General features: G+C 43.3%; 6 protein-coding genes and 3 long non-coding RNA genes across 15 annotated transcripts; 3 read left to right on the forward strand and 6 right to left on the reverse strand.

Annotated features, from left to right (window-relative positions):
* Window positions 1-188: 188 nt before the first annotated feature.
* On the reverse strand, window positions 189-2,244 carry LOC135587313 (transmembrane 9 superfamily member 2-like). 3 transcript variants are annotated; one of them, XR_010475861.1, is made up of 5 exons: window positions 2,018-2,226; window positions 1,787-1,940; window positions 901-964; window positions 642-786; window positions 189-550 (listed from the first exon to the last, which is right to left on the reverse strand). XR_010475861.1 is itself a non-coding variant. In XM_065078663.1 (5 exons), exons 1-4 carry the CDS (start codon window positions 2,088-2,090, stop codon window positions 650-652), a joined length of 405 nt encoding a protein of 134 aa, XP_064934735.1. In that variant the 5' UTR covers window positions 2,091-2,244; the 3' UTR covers window positions 189-563; window positions 642-649. The 3 variants fall into 3 exon arrangements, 2 of the variants coding, with proteins under 2 accessions (XP_064934735.1, XP_064934669.1); XM_065078663.1 differs by having other exon boundaries at window positions 189-563; window positions 901-941; window positions 2,018-2,244; XM_065078597.1 differs by having other exon boundaries at window positions 901-941; window positions 2,018-2,105.
* A 124-nt stretch (window positions 2,245-2,368) lies between these two features.
* On the forward strand, window positions 2,369-3,778 carry LOC135587783 (protein CUP-SHAPED COTYLEDON 2-like). The gene has a single exon (XM_065079541.1). The coding sequence runs from the start codon at window positions 2,369-2,371 to the stop codon at window positions 3,776-3,778; it is 1,410 nt and encodes a 469-aa protein (XP_064935613.1).
* A 637-nt stretch (window positions 3,779-4,415) lies between these two features.
* On the reverse strand, window positions 4,416-6,152 carry LOC135587507 (uncharacterized). The gene is made up of 2 exons (XR_010475895.1): window positions 5,794-6,152; window positions 4,416-4,927 (listed from the first exon to the last, which is right to left on the reverse strand). It is a non-coding gene; the product is annotated as an uncharacterized LOC135587507 (long non-coding RNA).
* A 222-nt stretch (window positions 6,153-6,374) lies between these two features.
* On the reverse strand, window positions 6,375-8,430 carry LOC135587415 (transmembrane 9 superfamily member 2-like). Of its 3 annotated transcripts, none has more exons than XR_010475888.1 (5): window positions 8,204-8,412; window positions 7,973-8,126; window positions 7,087-7,150; window positions 6,828-6,972; window positions 6,375-6,736 (listed from the first exon to the last, which is right to left on the reverse strand). XR_010475888.1 is itself a non-coding variant. In XM_065078907.1 (5 exons), exons 1-4 carry the CDS (start codon window positions 8,274-8,276, stop codon window positions 6,836-6,838), a joined length of 405 nt encoding a protein of 134 aa, XP_064934979.1. In that variant the 5' UTR covers window positions 8,277-8,430; the 3' UTR covers window positions 6,375-6,749; window positions 6,828-6,835. The 3 variants fall into 3 exon arrangements, 2 of the variants coding, with proteins under 2 accessions (XP_064934979.1, XP_064934906.1); XM_065078907.1 differs by having other exon boundaries at window positions 6,375-6,749; window positions 7,087-7,127; window positions 8,204-8,430; XM_065078834.1 differs by having other exon boundaries at window positions 7,087-7,127; window positions 8,204-8,291.
* Window positions 8,431-8,554: 124 nt separating this feature from the next.
* On the forward strand, window positions 8,555-9,964 carry LOC135587789 (protein CUP-SHAPED COTYLEDON 2-like). The gene has a single exon (XM_065079551.1). It carries the CDS (start codon window positions 8,555-8,557, stop codon window positions 9,962-9,964), a length of 1,410 nt encoding a protein of 469 aa, XP_064935623.1.
* Window positions 9,965-10,601: 637 nt separating this feature from the next.
* On the reverse strand, window positions 10,602-12,338 carry LOC135587619 (uncharacterized). Its single transcript, XR_010475936.1, has 2 exons — window positions 11,980-12,338; window positions 10,602-11,113 (listed from the first exon to the last, which is right to left on the reverse strand). It is a non-coding gene; the product is annotated as an uncharacterized LOC135587619 (long non-coding RNA).
* Window positions 12,339-12,560: 222 nt separating this feature from the next.
* LOC135587533 (transmembrane 9 superfamily member 2-like) lies at window positions 12,561-14,616 on the reverse strand. 3 transcript variants are annotated; one of them, XR_010475926.1, is made up of 5 exons: window positions 14,390-14,598; window positions 14,159-14,312; window positions 13,273-13,336; window positions 13,014-13,158; window positions 12,561-12,922 (listed from the first exon to the last, which is right to left on the reverse strand). XR_010475926.1 is itself a non-coding variant. In XM_065079149.1 (5 exons), the coding sequence occupies exons 1-4, from the start codon at window positions 14,460-14,462 to the stop codon at window positions 13,022-13,024; spliced, it is 405 nt and encodes a 134-aa protein (XP_064935221.1). In that variant the 5' UTR covers window positions 14,463-14,616; the 3' UTR covers window positions 12,561-12,935; window positions 13,014-13,021. The 3 variants fall into 3 exon arrangements, 2 of the variants coding, with proteins under 2 accessions (XP_064935221.1, XP_064935166.1); XM_065079149.1 differs by having other exon boundaries at window positions 12,561-12,935; window positions 13,273-13,313; window positions 14,390-14,616; XM_065079094.1 differs by having other exon boundaries at window positions 13,273-13,313; window positions 14,390-14,477.
* Window positions 14,617-14,740: 124 nt separating this feature from the next.
* LOC135587790 (protein CUP-SHAPED COTYLEDON 2-like) lies at window positions 14,741-16,150 on the forward strand. The gene has a single exon (XM_065079561.1). The coding sequence runs from the start codon at window positions 14,741-14,743 to the stop codon at window positions 16,148-16,150; it is 1,410 nt and encodes a 469-aa protein (XP_064935633.1).
* A 637-nt stretch (window positions 16,151-16,787) lies between these two features.
* On the reverse strand, window positions 16,788-18,524 carry LOC135587745 (uncharacterized). Its single transcript, XR_010475967.1, has 2 exons — window positions 18,166-18,524; window positions 16,788-17,299 (listed from the first exon to the last, which is right to left on the reverse strand). It is a non-coding gene; the product is annotated as an uncharacterized LOC135587745 (long non-coding RNA).
* Window positions 18,525-18,551: the final 27 nt, after the last annotated feature.

An 18,551-nucleotide genomic window follows, 5' to 3' on the forward strand; every position in this document is an offset into this window, starting at 1 on the left:
CAGTTGCGCTATATGTAATAGAAACAGTGTTCCGGAAGAAGAAAGTCAAGAACAAGGGACCACAAAATAAGCAGCCAGTCAACAACAAATTCCTCACCTGCAGTCAAATAGAGGCAAAGATAATTAACCCATGCAGACTACCAGTGGTATGACTAGAAAATAATGCTGAAGCAACTTCTTACCCAATTAGTCCCTTCGAGCTGCATATAGAAGGAGCTCGCTGTGTAACCAGCGATACCAGAAGTCAGAGCATAGATGACAACAAGAGCTGTGTAAAGGGCTCCCCGATTGTATGGGTAGAACACAACAACAAGTGCAAGAAGGAAGATGAACATTGTACTAGTCATGAGACAAAAGTAGCAGATGATATTAACAGAAATCAGCATTAGAAGAGTTTAGTGAGAGCTCTTACAGCACAAGGAGCTGAGTTCCAGAACCAATAATAGCTGAAAACAATGACTTGTTCTTTGGAAATCGGAAGACGTCACCAAGGATATGTTTCCATCCAGAATCCTCTTGATCTTCAAGAGACTCCTCAATGAGAGAATATCTTCATGATGATACTATTTTAGTGAAAGATGAAAAAATAAACATCAGGAAATATGTTTCAAAAGGAAAACCGTGGAGTTTATATATCTTACTTAAAATATCATTTTTGAGCACACGCATGAGAATCGTAGAGGTTTGACTGCTGCTCCTCCAGAAAATTTAATAAGTACGGTGCATCGACCATACGATCACCACTTAGAACTTCCCCAAGGGCTTCCGTCTTTTCGGTAACATGCTCTAAATCAACAAAGTTTCGTAAAGAGTTGTACACACTAACAAACGTATAAATAGTGTTGCTAACAGATTCAAGCAGCTCAGAAGTCGATGGAACAGTAAGGATAAGTGAATAACCTGGTGAGCAGAATGGCAAGTCATAGTAACGATATGTCTCGCTGCAGATGCAAAAGGGAAATGACTGTCACATTCAAGAAACACTGAAATGTTAGAAGTAAAAGATAAATATCCTAAAACAAGAGCATCATTAAAAAATGCCAAAGACAGGGTCAAAGGCAGCAGAATTAACAGGGCCTGGTAATCTATAAGGCTATTAACAAGCGACAGAACGAAACAGATCCTCACAATCCAACAAGCAGAACTGACACCACTACAATATGAAGCACACCAAAGTATAAAATCCCTGAGATTTAATTGAGTTTGGTTTTTCATAAAAGAAACTATTGAGAAACCAAAATAACAAGATGGTAAAGGATTGGAAACACTGCTAAAACATGAAGCACTCAAAAATTAGCTTTGCTTGATCGGTCTCAGAAATCAAGAAGCATGCCAAAGCGGGAAATCTTTTAAGCTTTGACATGATCCAAGATCACAAATCCCTAATCTTGAATGCGGAATTTGACTTATTTAATGAAAAAGCAACTATCCACGCGAATCAAAATAAGCTTACAAAACAGTAAACGATCGGATCGACGAAAACACGAAGCATGCGAAATCAAAGACGATTTTTATCTTTGACGCTTAATGGAGACTTGGGTATTTCTATCGATAAAACAAAAACCACCGACTAAGAGAAATAAAATGAAACTACAAAAGCGAATCATGATCCTGCGTTCATTCTAAATCACAAAACAAGCAAACGGATGATCGCATTCTTGAAGAAAAGCAAGGGACGCAGACAAAGATCTATTCGCTTCAAATGATGCGCAAAATAAAAAAGCAAATTCAGCGACGAAGGAGGAATTCGAAACCGATAATGACGCAAGAATCGAAAGGAAATCACCTGGGGTTGTGGAAAGGTCCGGCCTTATTGGCAAATAGGGGGACATGATCACCCTCTTTGTACCTATGATTGGTTCCATCAGCTCCCACCCTCAAACCACAAGCCATTACGAGAAGAACCAACGTAGATAACTCCATCTTCAAGATCCTCGAACCTGAAATCGATCAAATAAAACTCCAAATCAGCCCTCAAATCCATACATTTCGCTGAGGCTTTCTAACCGATGCTCACCTTCGTTCCCGAGCCGAGGAAGACCGAAGGGGGCGATCGGCTCGCTGGTGGATAGGCACGTGCGAGAGTCCATTTCTAATTATACATAAATATATAATGCAACGATAAATTCTAATTAGTCTAATTAATTTGGGGGCTTACAGAACAGGAAACACGCTTCTTGGATTCGATTCAAGAATCGAATCTGTCCAATCCCGCGCGGCCATTGCCTATATAGTCGTATCCCTCTCCTCTCCCACTCTCGCTCTGTCTTCTCGCCTGCCTCTCGCCTCTCCTCTGTTCCATTCTCCTTCTCCTCCTCCTAGTTGATTTCCTCACCTCTCTTCATCAAGAAACCGTTTTTAGTCGTCCATGGATCCCGTCGACGTCGTTCCGAGTGGTTACAGGTTCCTTCCCACGGCGGAGGAACTCGTGGTCGACTACCTCGCCAACTGCGTTGCCGGCACACGGCTCCCTAGCCGCGCTGTCGCCTTCGCCGATGTCTACGGCACCGAGCCGTGGAATCTTCTCTGCAACGGTCGACAGGAGGGCTATTTCTTTGCGGAGCGCAAGCCCAAGAACAGCGGCGGCCCGCGCGTCGATCGAAGGGCCGGCACCGGTTCTTGGACTCTGAACAAAAAGCAAGAACCCGTCAAGTCCATCGTCGACGGGCGCGAGATGGTGGTGGGACGAAAGAGCTTCCTCTCCTTCAACGATGGCCGGCGGAAAAACTCCGGGTGGGTAATGTATGAGTATGAGATGTGTTCCCCGGGCTTCGAGAGACGAGTTCTCTGTCACGTTAAGAAGAGTTCGCATCATGCCATCTCCGGCGGCAATTTCATCAAAAAGGTTGAGTCGACGTTCACGGAGGCCGCGACAGAGACGATCTCCGGCGGCAGCCTCGTTGGGCAGAAGAGAAATAGAGAGGAATCTTCTACTCTCTCAGCAAAAGCATTGACTCCCTCAAAGAAGCCAGCACATTCATTGCAGTCCGACGTCTCACCACCTCCAACCGCGGTGGTGCAACATCCCATATCGGCTCGTCCTGTGACACCCCCGGAGAGTCGTCTTTCCTCGGTCGACTCAGTTGCACCGAACGAAGCCGGAGTCCCATCCGCCGCTCTATCGTCAACGGATGTCGGCGGAGGTGAGCCCTTGATAACTGTGGAAGAACTCGAAGCATTCTTGGCTTCGCCTTCGCCGTCGGTCGATCTTGGCGATGAACAGAACTGCATCGACGATGCTTTCTTCACCCGAGAGGTTGAAGCCTCCTTGATGTCGGATGACACCGACACAGCCTCGAATACCATCCCGAAGGCCTCGCCGTCAGGCCTTGTCGATCCTCGCTTGATGCCCGATGACACTCGAATTGATTCGACCACGGTCGTAGAGGTTTCCACGTCATCGTCGTCGATCGACTTGGTCGCGTGTGAGAAGATGTACTTCACCGACGATCCCTTCTTTTGGAGCCTGGAAGAGGTCCATGCCTTCCTGATGTCCGATGACACCTTCGCTGCATCGACTACGGAACAAATGGCGTGCGTGGACGATGCTCGCTCGACAACCCCGAAAGCGTTGCAAGCCTCGTTGATTTCTGATGGCACCGGCACTGATTCGACCACGGCCGAAGTGGTTTCGTCGTCATCGTCGTACGACTTTGTTGGGTATGAGCAGACGGAGAACGTAGTTGATGTCGACGACTTCATGCAAGAGATCGATGCCCTCATGAAGTCCGATGACACACCTGTGGATTCGGCAATGATCTCGTGGCTGGAGCAGTAGCTTGGAAAGCTTGTATGGAAAATGTTGTTTGTTCATGTATATCATAATACTGGAAGGAAAAGAAAATTCATGTTCATGCAAATATTGGCGACAATAAAGTTCAATTTTCATCCCATGTATTGTTGTTTCCTTCATACGTTGGTATTTATATGATATTGTGTAGCTAATGAACTCATAATTTGAGATATCACTGTCTCGTCCTCATGCATCAACATATCATAGTTGGTCACCATCCTCAGGGAGAAACAGTCATGGGTGGGTTGACCATATATCAAAGTCAGACATTTGGATGATTGCTGTCACCAAATATTGACTTCTTCTAACCATCATCCAGTAAATCATTTTTATGTGATTCATGATGTTATTGTGGAGATTTAAAGGATACTGATGAAGCCCTCCCGTAGCTGAACAGTATATTTGATTGTTCATTGACATCGCTTTAAAACCATGAATGATCAAGAAAAAGAGAACAATAGAGCTGCCGCAACTGTATTAAATAGATTTTGTGCACACCATTTCCTCTCATAATCTTGCATATATTTAACAACATAAGCACACCAACGCCAAATTGGCAATGACTACATAATACCAACAAATTGATATTTCAACAGCATAGAGATCATCAGTGACGATTCAGTTCAAAAAAACCGGTATCTATTCTCTTAATTCGCACACAAACGATAGCCCGATTGCCTTCGTTAATGTTTCGATACAATAGATAGGTTTAGAAGTTTGAGCAAATCTGTACAACGGATGCCACCATCAATGCCAATCTCCACAACACCAGTTGCACAGGTATGCAGATCCCTTGGAGCATCGCACCATCAGACATCCTCTCCGTGGGCAGCTCCAGCAATCGGGTTTCCTGCATCTAATTTGGCAGCAACAGTTGGTCGTGAAGGTGGTGGTGCTGGTGGTTGCAGCAGCTTTGGCAGGGAGTTTGAGAGTTTGCCGGATCTTCTTGAGCCGGGTTGCAGTCGTGAGGTTCTCCATTTCCCGAATAAACTTGCATAGGTGACGGATGTAGTCTGGATATAACTCTAGGTTGCAATGACCTCCTCCTTTGATCCATAAGGGATCGTATGGTTCTTCCGCTAGTTTCCATAAACCATGTCCATGAAGCCAATTCACTACATCATCTTCGGTACCCTACAAGAAGACATCCAACTGTTAAAACAAAACAGAATCTACTGGGAATATTTATAATGATCATTCTGACACACATTTTAACTTGTAAATAAGATGTATCGGTTCACACTAAATACAAGGAATTATTGACAATCTACAACACAAATTGTCAACTGGTACATATTAGAACATAAAACAAAATCACTACTAATAACAGGCTTAAATAGAATCAATGGAGAAGACACAGTTACAAGCTCGATGATTACTAACTAACATTGATCGAGAGATGTATCATGATATCTTAATGTGTCACTGCAGTTATCTTTGAAAATATCGACCTTGGTTCCAAAATGAATGTCTTAATTACCGCCATTGAATGGCTACTCTAGTCTATGTAAATCAATAATAATAAGAGGGGTCGTTGTTCCACACAAAGGAATCTCCATGTGGTTGCAATATTGAAAAGTTAGTTCTTCACCAGAGACACTTCTGTTAGGTTGACTCGATTAAATTCTTATGGAATATGAATTAAAGATGAACACACAATGTATGGAGGAAACAAAGAAAAGGAATAAGGTATATCTAGTTATCTACCACCCACATGATAGACGAAAACTTGAAGCCCATGGAAACTCTTGTAAACTGTGTCAATTAAAATGAATGAAATAGCACTAGAAGTTCTTGAAAGACGAACTGAAATAAAACCTTAATGTATGCCATGATTCAAAGAACTCTCGACTCAAGACAACTAAATGACAAAGAGGTACCGCATTTACAAATATGTTCAAGCACAACAGTATCAAGATGCAAAAACAGACTGCAGTGTCTATGCTAGACCAACTGAATGGTAGAATTATCTAGTACAAAAGAGAAGGCCAGATACTTACCTCCACCACCACCCATGATCCTCTGCTGCAAGTTGGAAATATGTCAATGCAACAGTGATGAACGCTGTGCCAATTATAAGAATGATGAAAACAATAAAAAGCATACTATATATTGTATATATGTTGTGACCCCACACTCTAGCAAATATATAGTACAGTTCTACTTGTACATAGATGGCACTAAAAGGAAGGAATCCTGCCATTGCCATCTGAGGTTGGTTCCTCGACACCATGCCAAATCAGGAATTTCTCTTGGGTGCTTGTTGGTATGGCATGGAGCTTGGAATTCAGTTATGCTGCTTTTACCGGCAACCCTACCCAATATGAGCAAAGGGGAAGTAACCAATGCCCATATAAGTAGAATCACAAGGATGGTTCCAAATGGCAGAGCTGCAGTTGCGCTATATGTAATAGAAACAGTGTTCCGGAAGAAGAAAGTCAAGAACAAGGGACCACAAAATAAGCAGCCAGTCAACAACAAATTCCTCACCTGCAGTCAAATAGAGGCAAAGATAATTAACCCATGCAGACTACCAGTGGTATGACTAGAAAATAATGCTGAAGCAACTTCTTACCCAATTAGTCCCTTCGAGCTGCATATAGAAGGAGCTCGCTGTGTAACCAGCGATACCAGAAGTCAGAGCATAGATGACAACAAGAGCTGTGTAAAGGGCTCCCCGATTGTATGGGTAGAACACAACAACAAGTGCAAGAAGGAAGATGAACATTGTACTAGTCATGAGACAAAAGTAGCAGATGATATTAACAGAAATCAGCATTAGAAGAGTTTAGTGAGAGCTCTTACAGCACAAGGAGCTGAGTTCCAGAACCAATAATAGCTGAAAACAATGACTTGTTCTTTGGAAATCGGAAGACGTCACCAAGGATATGTTTCCATCCAGAATCCTCTTGATCTTCAAGAGACTCCTCAATGAGAGAATATCTTCATGATGATACTATTTTAGTGAAAGATGAAAAAATAAACATCAGGAAATATGTTTCAAAAGGAAAACCGTGGAGTTTATATATCTTACTTAAAATATCATTTTTGAGCACACGCATGAGAATCGTAGAGGTTTGACTGCTGCTCCTCCAGAAAATTTAATAAGTACGGTGCATCGACCATACGATCACCACTTAGAACTTCCCCAAGGGCTTCCGTCTTTTCGGTAACATGCTCTAAATCAACAAAGTTTCGTAAAGAGTTGTACACACTAACAAACGTATAAATAGTGTTGCTAACAGATTCAAGCAGCTCAGAAGTCGATGGAACAGTAAGGATAAGTGAATAACCTGGTGAGCAGAATGGCAAGTCATAGTAACGATATGTCTCGCTGCAGATGCAAAAGGGAAATGACTGTCACATTCAAGAAACACTGAAATGTTAGAAGTAAAAGATAAATATCCTAAAACAAGAGCATCATTAAAAAATGCCAAAGACAGGGTCAAAGGCAGCAGAATTAACAGGGCCTGGTAATCTATAAGGCTATTAACAAGCGACAGAACGAAACAGATCCTCACAATCCAACAAGCAGAACTGACACCACTACAATATGAAGCACACCAAAGTATAAAATCCCTGAGATTTAATTGAGTTTGGTTTTTCATAAAAGAAACTATTGAGAAACCAAAATAACAAGATGGTAAAGGATTGGAAACACTGCTAAAACATGAAGCACTCAAAAATTAGCTTTGCTTGATCGGTCTCAGAAATCAAGAAGCATGCCAAAGCGGGAAATCTTTTAAGCTTTGACATGATCCAAGATCACAAATCCCTAATCTTGAATGCGGAATTTGACTTATTTAATGAAAAAGCAACTATCCACGCGAATCAAAATAAGCTTACAAAACAGTAAACGATCGGATCGACGAAAACACGAAGCATGCGAAATCAAAGACGATTTTTATCTTTGACGCTTAATGGAGACTTGGGTATTTCTATCGATAAAACAAAAACCACCGACTAAGAGAAATAAAATGAAACTACAAAAGCGAATCATGATCCTGCGTTCATTCTAAATCACAAAACAAGCAAACGGATGATCGCATTCTTGAAGAAAAGCAAGGGACGCAGACAAAGATCTATTCGCTTCAAATGATGCGCAAAATAAAAAAGCAAATTCAGCGACGAAGGAGGAATTCGAAACCGATAATGACGCAAGAATCGAAAGGAAATCACCTGGGGTTGTGGAAAGGTCCGGCCTTATTGGCAAATAGGGGGACATGATCACCCTCTTTGTACCTATGATTGGTTCCATCAGCTCCCACCCTCAAACCACAAGCCATTACGAGAAGAACCAACGTAGATAACTCCATCTTCAAGATCCTCGAACCTGAAATCGATCAAATAAAACTCCAAATCAGCCCTCAAATCCATACATTTCGCTGAGGCTTTCTAACCGATGCTCACCTTCGTTCCCGAGCCGAGGAAGACCGAAGGGGGCGATCGGCTCGCTGGTGGATAGGCACGTGCGAGAGTCCATTTCTAATTATACATAAATATATAATGCAACGATAAATTCTAATTAGTCTAATTAATTTGGGGGCTTACAGAACAGGAAACACGCTTCTTGGATTCGATTCAAGAATCGAATCTGTCCAATCCCGCGCGGCCATTGCCTATATAGTCGTATCCCTCTCCTCTCCCACTCTCGCTCTGTCTTCTCGCCTGCCTCTCGCCTCTCCTCTGTTCCATTCTCCTTCTCCTCCTCCTAGTTGATTTCCTCACCTCTCTTCATCAAGAAACCGTTTTTAGTCGTCCATGGATCCCGTCGACGTCGTTCCGAGTGGTTACAGGTTCCTTCCCACGGCGGAGGAACTCGTGGTCGACTACCTCGCCAACTGCGTTGCCGGCACACGGCTCCCTAGCCGCGCTGTCGCCTTCGCCGATGTCTACGGCACCGAGCCGTGGAATCTTCTCTGCAACGGTCGACAGGAGGGCTATTTCTTTGCGGAGCGCAAGCCCAAGAACAGCGGCGGCCCGCGCGTCGATCGAAGGGCCGGCACCGGTTCTTGGACTCTGAACAAAAAGCAAGAACCCGTCAAGTCCATCGTCGACGGGCGCGAGATGGTGGTGGGACGAAAGAGCTTCCTCTCCTTCAACGATGGCCGGCGGAAAAACTCCGGGTGGGTAATGTATGAGTATGAGATGTGTTCCCCGGGCTTCGAGAGACGAGTTCTCTGTCACGTTAAGAAGAGTTCGCATCATGCCATCTCCGGCGGCAATTTCATCAAAAAGGTTGAGTCGACGTTCACGGAGGCCGCGACAGAGACGATCTCCGGCGGCAGCCTCGTTGGGCAGAAGAGAAATAGAGAGGAATCTTCTACTCTCTCAGCAAAAGCATTGACTCCCTCAAAGAAGCCAGCACATTCATTGCAGTCCGACGTCTCACCACCTCCAACCGCGGTGGTGCAACATCCCATATCGGCTCGTCCTGTGACACCCCCGGAGAGTCGTCTTTCCTCGGTCGACTCAGTTGCACCGAACGAAGCCGGAGTCCCATCCGCCGCTCTATCGTCAACGGATGTCGGCGGAGGTGAGCCCTTGATAACTGTGGAAGAACTCGAAGCATTCTTGGCTTCGCCTTCGCCGTCGGTCGATCTTGGCGATGAACAGAACTGCATCGACGATGCTTTCTTCACCCGAGAGGTTGAAGCCTCCTTGATGTCGGATGACACCGACACAGCCTCGAATACCATCCCGAAGGCCTCGCCGTCAGGCCTTGTCGATCCTCGCTTGATGCCCGATGACACTCGAATTGATTCGACCACGGTCGTAGAGGTTTCCACGTCATCGTCGTCGATCGACTTGGTCGCGTGTGAGAAGATGTACTTCACCGACGATCCCTTCTTTTGGAGCCTGGAAGAGGTCCATGCCTTCCTGATGTCCGATGACACCTTCGCTGCATCGACTACGGAACAAATGGCGTGCGTGGACGATGCTCGCTCGACAACCCCGAAAGCGTTGCAAGCCTCGTTGATTTCTGATGGCACCGGCACTGATTCGACCACGGCCGAAGTGGTTTCGTCGTCATCGTCGTACGACTTTGTTGGGTATGAGCAGACGGAGAACGTAGTTGATGTCGACGACTTCATGCAAGAGATCGATGCCCTCATGAAGTCCGATGACACACCTGTGGATTCGGCAATGATCTCGTGGCTGGAGCAGTAGCTTGGAAAGCTTGTATGGAAAATGTTGTTTGTTCATGTATATCATAATACTGGAAGGAAAAGAAAATTCATGTTCATGCAAATATTGGCGACAATAAAGTTCAATTTTCATCCCATGTATTGTTGTTTCCTTCATACGTTGGTATTTATATGATATTGTGTAGCTAATGAACTCATAATTTGAGATATCACTGTCTCGTCCTCATGCATCAACATATCATAGTTGGTCACCATCCTCAGGGAGAAACAGTCATGGGTGGGTTGACCATATATCAAAGTCAGACATTTGGATGATTGCTGTCACCAAATATTGACTTCTTCTAACCATCATCCAGTAAATCATTTTTATGTGATTCATGATGTTATTGTGGAGATTTAAAGGATACTGATGAAGCCCTCCCGTAGCTGAACAGTATATTTGATTGTTCATTGACATCGCTTTAAAACCATGAATGATCAAGAAAAAGAGAACAATAGAGCTGCCGCAACTGTATTAAATAGATTTTGTGCACACCATTTCCTCTCATAATCTTGCATATATTTAACAACATAAGCACACCAACGCCAAATTGGCAATGACTACATAATACCAACAAATTGATATTTCAACAGCATAGAGATCATCAGTGACGATTCAGTTCAAAAAAACCGGTATCTATTCTCTTAATTCGCACACAAACGATAGCCCGATTGCCTTCGTTAATGTTTCGATACAATAGATAGGTTTAGAAGTTTGAGCAAATCTGTACAACGGATGCCACCATCAATGCCAATCTCCACAACACCAGTTGCACAGGTATGCAGATCCCTTGGAGCATCGCACCATCAGACATCCTCTCCGTGGGCAGCTCCAGCAATCGGGTTTCCTGCATCTAATTTGGCAGCAACAGTTGGTCGTGAAGGTGGTGGTGCTGGTGGTTGCAGCAGCTTTGGCAGGGAGTTTGAGAGTTTGCCGGATCTTCTTGAGCCGGGTTGCAGTCGTGAGGTTCTCCATTTCCCGAATAAACTTGCATAGGTGACGGATGTAGTCTGGATATAACTCTAGGTTGCAATGACCTCCTCCTTTGATCCATAAGGGATCGTATGGTTCTTCCGCTAGTTTCCATAAACCATGTCCATGAAGCCAATTCACTACATCATCTTCGGTACCCTACAAGAAGACATCCAACTGTTAAAACAAAACAGAATCTACTGGGAATATTTATAATGATCATTCTGACACACATTTTAACTTGTAAATAAGATGTATCGGTTCACACTAAATACAAGGAATTATTGACAATCTACAACACAAATTGTCAACTGGTACATATTAGAACATAAAACAAAATCACTACTAATAACAGGCTTAAATAGAATCAATGGAGAAGACACAGTTACAAGCTCGATGATTACTAACTAACATTGATCGAGAGATGTATCATGATATCTTAATGTGTCACTGCAGTTATCTTTGAAAATATCGACCTTGGTTCCAAAATGAATGTCTTAATTACCGCCATTGAATGGCTACTCTAGTCTATGTAAATCAATAATAATAAGAGGGGTCGTTGTTCCACACAAAGGAATCTCCATGTGGTTGCAATATTGAAAAGTTAGTTCTTCACCAGAGACACTTCTGTTAGGTTGACTCGATTAAATTCTTATGGAATATGAATTAAAGATGAACACACAATGTATGGAGGAAACAAAGAAAAGGAATAAGGTATATCTAGTTATCTACCACCCACATGATAGACGAAAACTTGAAGCCCATGGAAACTCTTGTAAACTGTGTCAATTAAAATGAATGAAATAGCACTAGAAGTTCTTGAAAGACGAACTGAAATAAAACCTTAATGTATGCCATGATTCAAAGAACTCTCGACTCAAGACAACTAAATGACAAAGAGGTACCGCATTTACAAATATGTTCAAGCACAACAGTATCAAGATGCAAAAACAGACTGCAGTGTCTATGCTAGACCAACTGAATGGTAGAATTATCTAGTACAAAAGAGAAGGCCAGATACTTACCTCCACCACCACCCATGATCCTCTGCTGCAAGTTGGAAATATGTCAATGCAACAGTGATGAACGCTGTGCCAATTATAAGAATGATGAAAACAATAAAAAGCATACTATATATTGTATATATGTTGTGACCCCACACTCTAGCAAATATATAGTACAGTTCTACTTGTACATAGATGGCACTAAAAGGAAGGAATCCTGCCATTGCCATCTGAGGTTGGTTCCTCGACACCATGCCAAATCAGGAATTTCTCTTGGGTGCTTGTTGGTATGGCATGGAGCTTGGAATTCAGTTATGCTGCTTTTACCGGCAACCCTACCCAATATGAGCAAAGGGGAAGTAACCAATGCCCATATAAGTAGAATCACAAGGATGGTTCCAAATGGCAGAGCTGCAGTTGCGCTATATGTAATAGAAACAGTGTTCCGGAAGAAGAAAGTCAAGAACAAGGGACCACAAAATAAGCAGCCAGTCAACAACAAATTCCTCACCTGCAGTCAAATAGAGGCAAAGATAATTAACCCATGCAGACTACCAGTGGTATGACTAGAAAATAATGCTGAAGCAACTTCTTACCCAATTAGTCCCTTCGAGCTGCATATAGAAGGAGCTCGCTGTGTAACCAGCGATACCAGAAGTCAGAGCATAGATGACAACAAGAGCTGTGTAAAGGGCTCCCCGATTGTATGGGTAGAACACAACAACAAGTGCAAGAAGGAAGATGAACATTGTACTAGTCATGAGACAAAAGTAGCAGATGATATTAACAGAAATCAGCATTAGAAGAGTTTAGTGAGAGCTCTTACAGCACAAGGAGCTGAGTTCCAGAACCAATAATAGCTGAAAACAATGACTTGTTCTTTGGAAATCGGAAGACGTCACCAAGGATATGTTTCCATCCAGAATCCTCTTGATCTTCAAGAGACTCCTCAATGAGAGAATATCTTCATGATGATACTATTTTAGTGAAAGATGAAAAAATAAACATCAGGAAATATGTTTCAAAAGGAAAACCGTGGAGTTTATATATCTTACTTAAAATATCATTTTTGAGCACACGCATGAGAATCGTAGAGGTTTGACTGCTGCTCCTCCAGAAAATTTAATAAGTACGGTGCATCGACCATACGATCACCACTTAGAACTTCCCCAAGGGCTTCCGTCTTTTCGGTAACATGCTCTAAATCAACAAAGTTTCGTAAAGAGTTGTACACACTAACAAACGTATAAATAGTGTTGCTAACAGATTCAAGCAGCTCAGAAGTCGATGGAACAGTAAGGATAAGTGAATAACCTGGTGAGCAGAATGGCAAGTCATAGTAACGATATGTCTCGCTGCAGATGCAAAAGGGAAATGACTGTCACATTCAAGAAACACTGAAATGTTAGAAGTAAAAGATAAATATCCTAAAACAAGAGCATCATTAAAAAATGCCAAAGACAGGGTCAAAGGCAGCAGAATTAACAGGGCCTGGTAATCTATAAGGCTATTAACAAGCGACAGAACGAAACAGATCCTCACAATCCAACAAGCAGAACTGACACCACTACAATATGAAGCACACCAAAGTATAAAATCCCTGAGATTTAATTGAGTTTGGTTTTTCATAAAAGAAACTATTGAGAAACCAAAATAACAAGATGGTAAAGGATTGGAAACACTGCTAAAACATGAAGCACTCAAAAATTAGCTTTGCTTGATCGGTCTCAGAAATCAAGAAGCATGCCAAAGCGGGAAATCTTTTAAGCTTTGACATGATCCAAGATCACAAATCCCTAATCTTGAATGCGGAATTTGACTTATTTAATGAAAAAGCAACTATCCACGCGAATCAAAATAAGCTTACAAAACAGTAAACGATCGGATCGACGAAAACACGAAGCATGCGAAATCAAAGACGATTTTTATCTTTGACGCTTAATGGAGACTTGGGTATTTCTATCGATAAAACAAAAACCACCGACTAAGAGAAATAAAATGAAACTACAAAAGCGAATCATGATCCTGCGTTCATTCTAAATCACAAAACAAGCAAACGGATGATCGCATTCTTGAAGAAAAGCAAGGGACGCAGACAAAGATCTATTCGCTTCAAATGATGCGCAAAATAAAAAAGCAAATTCAGCGACGAAGGAGGAATTCGAAACCGATAATGACGCAAGAATCGAAAGGAAATCACCTGGGGTTGTGGAAAGGTCCGGCCTTATTGGCAAATAGGGGGACATGATCACCCTCTTTGTACCTATGATTGGTTCCATCAGCTCCCACCCTCAAACCACAAGCCATTACGAGAAGAACCAACGTAGATAACTCCATCTTCAAGATCCTCGAACCTGAAATCGATCAAATAAAACTCCAAATCAGCCCTCAAATCCATACATTTCGCTGAGGCTTTCTAACCGATGCTCACCTTCGTTCCCGAGCCGAGGAAGACCGAAGGGGGCGATCGGCTCGCTGGTGGATAGGCACGTGCGAGAGTCCATTTCTAATTATACATAAATATATAATGCAACGATAAATTCTAATTAGTCTAATTAATTTGGGGGCTTACAGAACAGGAAACACGCTTCTTGGATTCGATTCAAGAATCGAATCTGTCCAATCCCGCGCGGCCATTGCCTATATAGTCGTATCCCTCTCCTCTCCCACTCTCGCTCTGTCTTCTCGCCTGCCTCTCGCCTCTCCTCTGTTCCATTCTCCTTCTCCTCCTCCTAGTTGATTTCCTCACCTCTCTTCATCAAGAAACCGTTTTTAGTCGTCCATGGATCCCGTCGACGTCGTTCCGAGTGGTTACAGGTTCCTTCCCACGGCGGAGGAACTCGTGGTCGACTACCTCGCCAACTGCGTTGCCGGCACACGGCTCCCTAGCCGCGCTGTCGCCTTCGCCGATGTCTACGGCACCGAGCCGTGGAATCTTCTCTGCAACGGTCGACAGGAGGGCTATTTCTTTGCGGAGCGCAAGCCCAAGAACAGCGGCGGCCCGCGCGTCGATCGAAGGGCCGGCACCGGTTCTTGGACTCTGAACAAAAAGCAAGAACCCGTCAAGTCCATCGTCGACGGGCGCGAGATGGTGGTGGGACGAAAGAGCTTCCTCTCCTTCAACGATGGCCGGCGGAAAAACTCCGGGTGGGTAATGTATGAGTATGAGATGTGTTCCCCGGGCTTCGAGAGACGAGTTCTCTGTCACGTTAAGAAGAGTTCGCATCATGCCATCTCCGGCGGCAATTTCATCAAAAAGGTTGAGTCGACGTTCACGGAGGCCGCGACAGAGACGATCTCCGGCGGCAGCCTCGTTGGGCAGAAGAGAAATAGAGAGGAATCTTCTACTCTCTCAGCAAAAGCATTGACTCCCTCAAAGAAGCCAGCACATTCATTGCAGTCCGACGTCTCACCACCTCCAACCGCGGTGGTGCAACATCCCATATCGGCTCGTCCTGTGACACCCCCGGAGAGTCGTCTTTCCTCGGTCGACTCAGTTGCACCGAACGAAGCCGGAGTCCCATCCGCCGCTCTATCGTCAACGGATGTCGGCGGAGGTGAGCCCTTGATAACTGTGGAAGAACTCGAAGCATTCTTGGCTTCGCCTTCGCCGTCGGTCGATCTTGGCGATGAACAGAACTGCATCGACGATGCTTTCTTCACCCGAGAGGTTGAAGCCTCCTTGATGTCGGATGACACCGACACAGCCTCGAATACCATCCCGAAGGCCTCGCCGTCAGGCCTTGTCGATCCTCGCTTGATGCCCGATGACACTCGAATTGATTCGACCACGGTCGTAGAGGTTTCCACGTCATCGTCGTCGATCGACTTGGTCGCGTGTGAGAAGATGTACTTCACCGACGATCCCTTCTTTTGGAGCCTGGAAGAGGTCCATGCCTTCCTGATGTCCGATGACACCTTCGCTGCATCGACTACGGAACAAATGGCGTGCGTGGACGATGCTCGCTCGACAACCCCGAAAGCGTTGCAAGCCTCGTTGATTTCTGATGGCACCGGCACTGATTCGACCACGGCCGAAGTGGTTTCGTCGTCATCGTCGTACGACTTTGTTGGGTATGAGCAGACGGAGAACGTAGTTGATGTCGACGACTTCATGCAAGAGATCGATGCCCTCATGAAGTCCGATGACACACCTGTGGATTCGGCAATGATCTCGTGGCTGGAGCAGTAGCTTGGAAAGCTTGTATGGAAAATGTTGTTTGTTCATGTATATCATAATACTGGAAGGAAAAGAAAATTCATGTTCATGCAAATATTGGCGACAATAAAGTTCAATTTTCATCCCATGTATTGTTGTTTCCTTCATACGTTGGTATTTATATGATATTGTGTAGCTAATGAACTCATAATTTGAGATATCACTGTCTCGTCCTCATGCATCAACATATCATAGTTGGTCACCATCCTCAGGGAGAAACAGTCATGGGTGGGTTGACCATATATCAAAGTCAGACATTTGGATGATTGCTGTCACCAAATATTGACTTCTTCTAACCATCATCCAGTAAATCATTTTTATGTGATTCATGATGTTATTGTGGAGATTTAAAGGATACTGATGAAGCCCTCCCGTAGCTGAACAGTATATTTGATTGTTCATTGACATCGCTTTAAAACCATGAATGATCAAGAAAAAGAGAACAATAGAGCTGCCGCAACTGTATTAAATAGATTTTGTGCACACCATTTCCTCTCATAATCTTGCATATATTTAACAACATAAGCACACCAACGCCAAATTGGCAATGACTACATAATACCAACAAATTGATATTTCAACAGCATAGAGATCATCAGTGACGATTCAGTTCAAAAAAACCGGTATCTATTCTCTTAATTCGCACACAAACGATAGCCCGATTGCCTTCGTTAATGTTTCGATACAATAGATAGGTTTAGAAGTTTGAGCAAATCTGTACAACGGATGCCACCATCAATGCCAATCTCCACAACACCAGTTGCACAGGTATGCAGATCCCTTGGAGCATCGCACCATCAGACATCCTCTCCGTGGGCAGCTCCAGCAATCGGGTTTCCTGCATCTAATTTGGCAGCAACAGTTGGTCGTGAAGGTGGTGGTGCTGGTGGTTGCAGCAGCTTTGGCAGGGAGTTTGAGAGTTTGCCGGATCTTCTTGAGCCGGGTTGCAGTCGTGAGGTTCTCCATTTCCCGAATAAACTTGCATAGGTGACGGATGTAGTCTGGATATAACTCTAGGTTGCAATGACCTCCTCCTTTGATCCATAAGGGATCGTATGGTTCTTCCGCTAGTTTCCATAAACCATGTCCATGAAGCCAATTCACTACATCATCTTCGGTACCCTACAAGAAGACATCCAACTGTTAAAACAAAACAGAATCTACTGGGAATATTTATAATGATCATTCTGACACACATTTTAACTTGTAAATAAGAGGTATCGGTTCACACTAAATACAAGGAATTATTGACAATCTACAACACAAATTGTCAACTGGTACATATTAGAACATAAAACAAAATCACTACTAATAACAGGCTTAAATAGAATCAATGGAGAAGACACAGTTACAAGCTCGATGATTACTAACTAACATTGATCGAGAGATGTATCATGATATCTTAATGTGTCACTGCAGTTATCTTTGAAAATATCGACCTTGGTTCCAAAATGAATGTCTTAATTACCGCCATTGAATGGCTACTCTAGTCTATGTAAATCAATAATAATAAGAGGGGTCGTTGTTCCACACAAAGGAATCTCCATGTGGTTGCAATATTGAAAAGTTAGTTCTTCACCAGAGACACTTCTGTTAGGTTGACTCGATTAAATTCTTATGGAATATGAATTAAAGATGAACACACAATGTATGGAGGAAACAAAGAAAAGGAATAAGGTATATCTAGTTATCTACCACCCACATGATAGACGAAAACTTGAAGCCCATGGAAACTCTTGTAAACTGTGTCAATTAAAATGAATGAAATAGCACTAGAAGTTCTTGAAAGACGAACTGAAATAAAACCTTAATGTATGCCATGATTCAAAGAACTCTCGACTCAAGACAACTAAATGACAAAGAGGTACCGCATTTACAAATATGTTCAAGCACAACAGTATCAAGATGCAAAAACAGACTGCAGTGTCTATGCTAGACCAACTGAATGGTAGAATTATCTAGTACAAAAGAGAAGGCCAGATACTTACCTCCACCACCACCCATGATCCTCTGCTGCAAGTTGGAAATATGTCAATGCAACAGTGATGAACGCTGTGCCAATTATAAGAATGATGAAAACAATAAAAAGCATACTATATATTGTATATATGTTGTGACCCCACACTCTAGCAAATATATAGTACAGTTCTACTTGTACATAGATGGCACTAAAAGGAAGGAATCCTGCCATTGCCATCTGAGGTTGGTTCCTCGACACCATGCCAAATCAGGAATTTCTCTTGGGTGCTTGTTGGTATGGCATGGAGCTTGGAATTCAGTTATGCTGCTTTTACCGGCAACCCTACCCAATATGAGCAAAGGGGAAGTAACCAATGCCCATATAAGTAGAATCACAAGGATGGTTCCAAATGGC

The sequence above is a fragment of the Musa acuminata genome, chromosome BXJ1-1 (genome assembly GCF_036884655.1).
Source record: "Musa acuminata AAA Group cultivar baxijiao chromosome BXJ1-1, Cavendish_Baxijiao_AAA, whole genome shotgun sequence".
NCBI classification, from domain to species: Eukaryota; Viridiplantae; Streptophyta; class Magnoliopsida; order Zingiberales; family Musaceae; genus Musa; species Musa acuminata.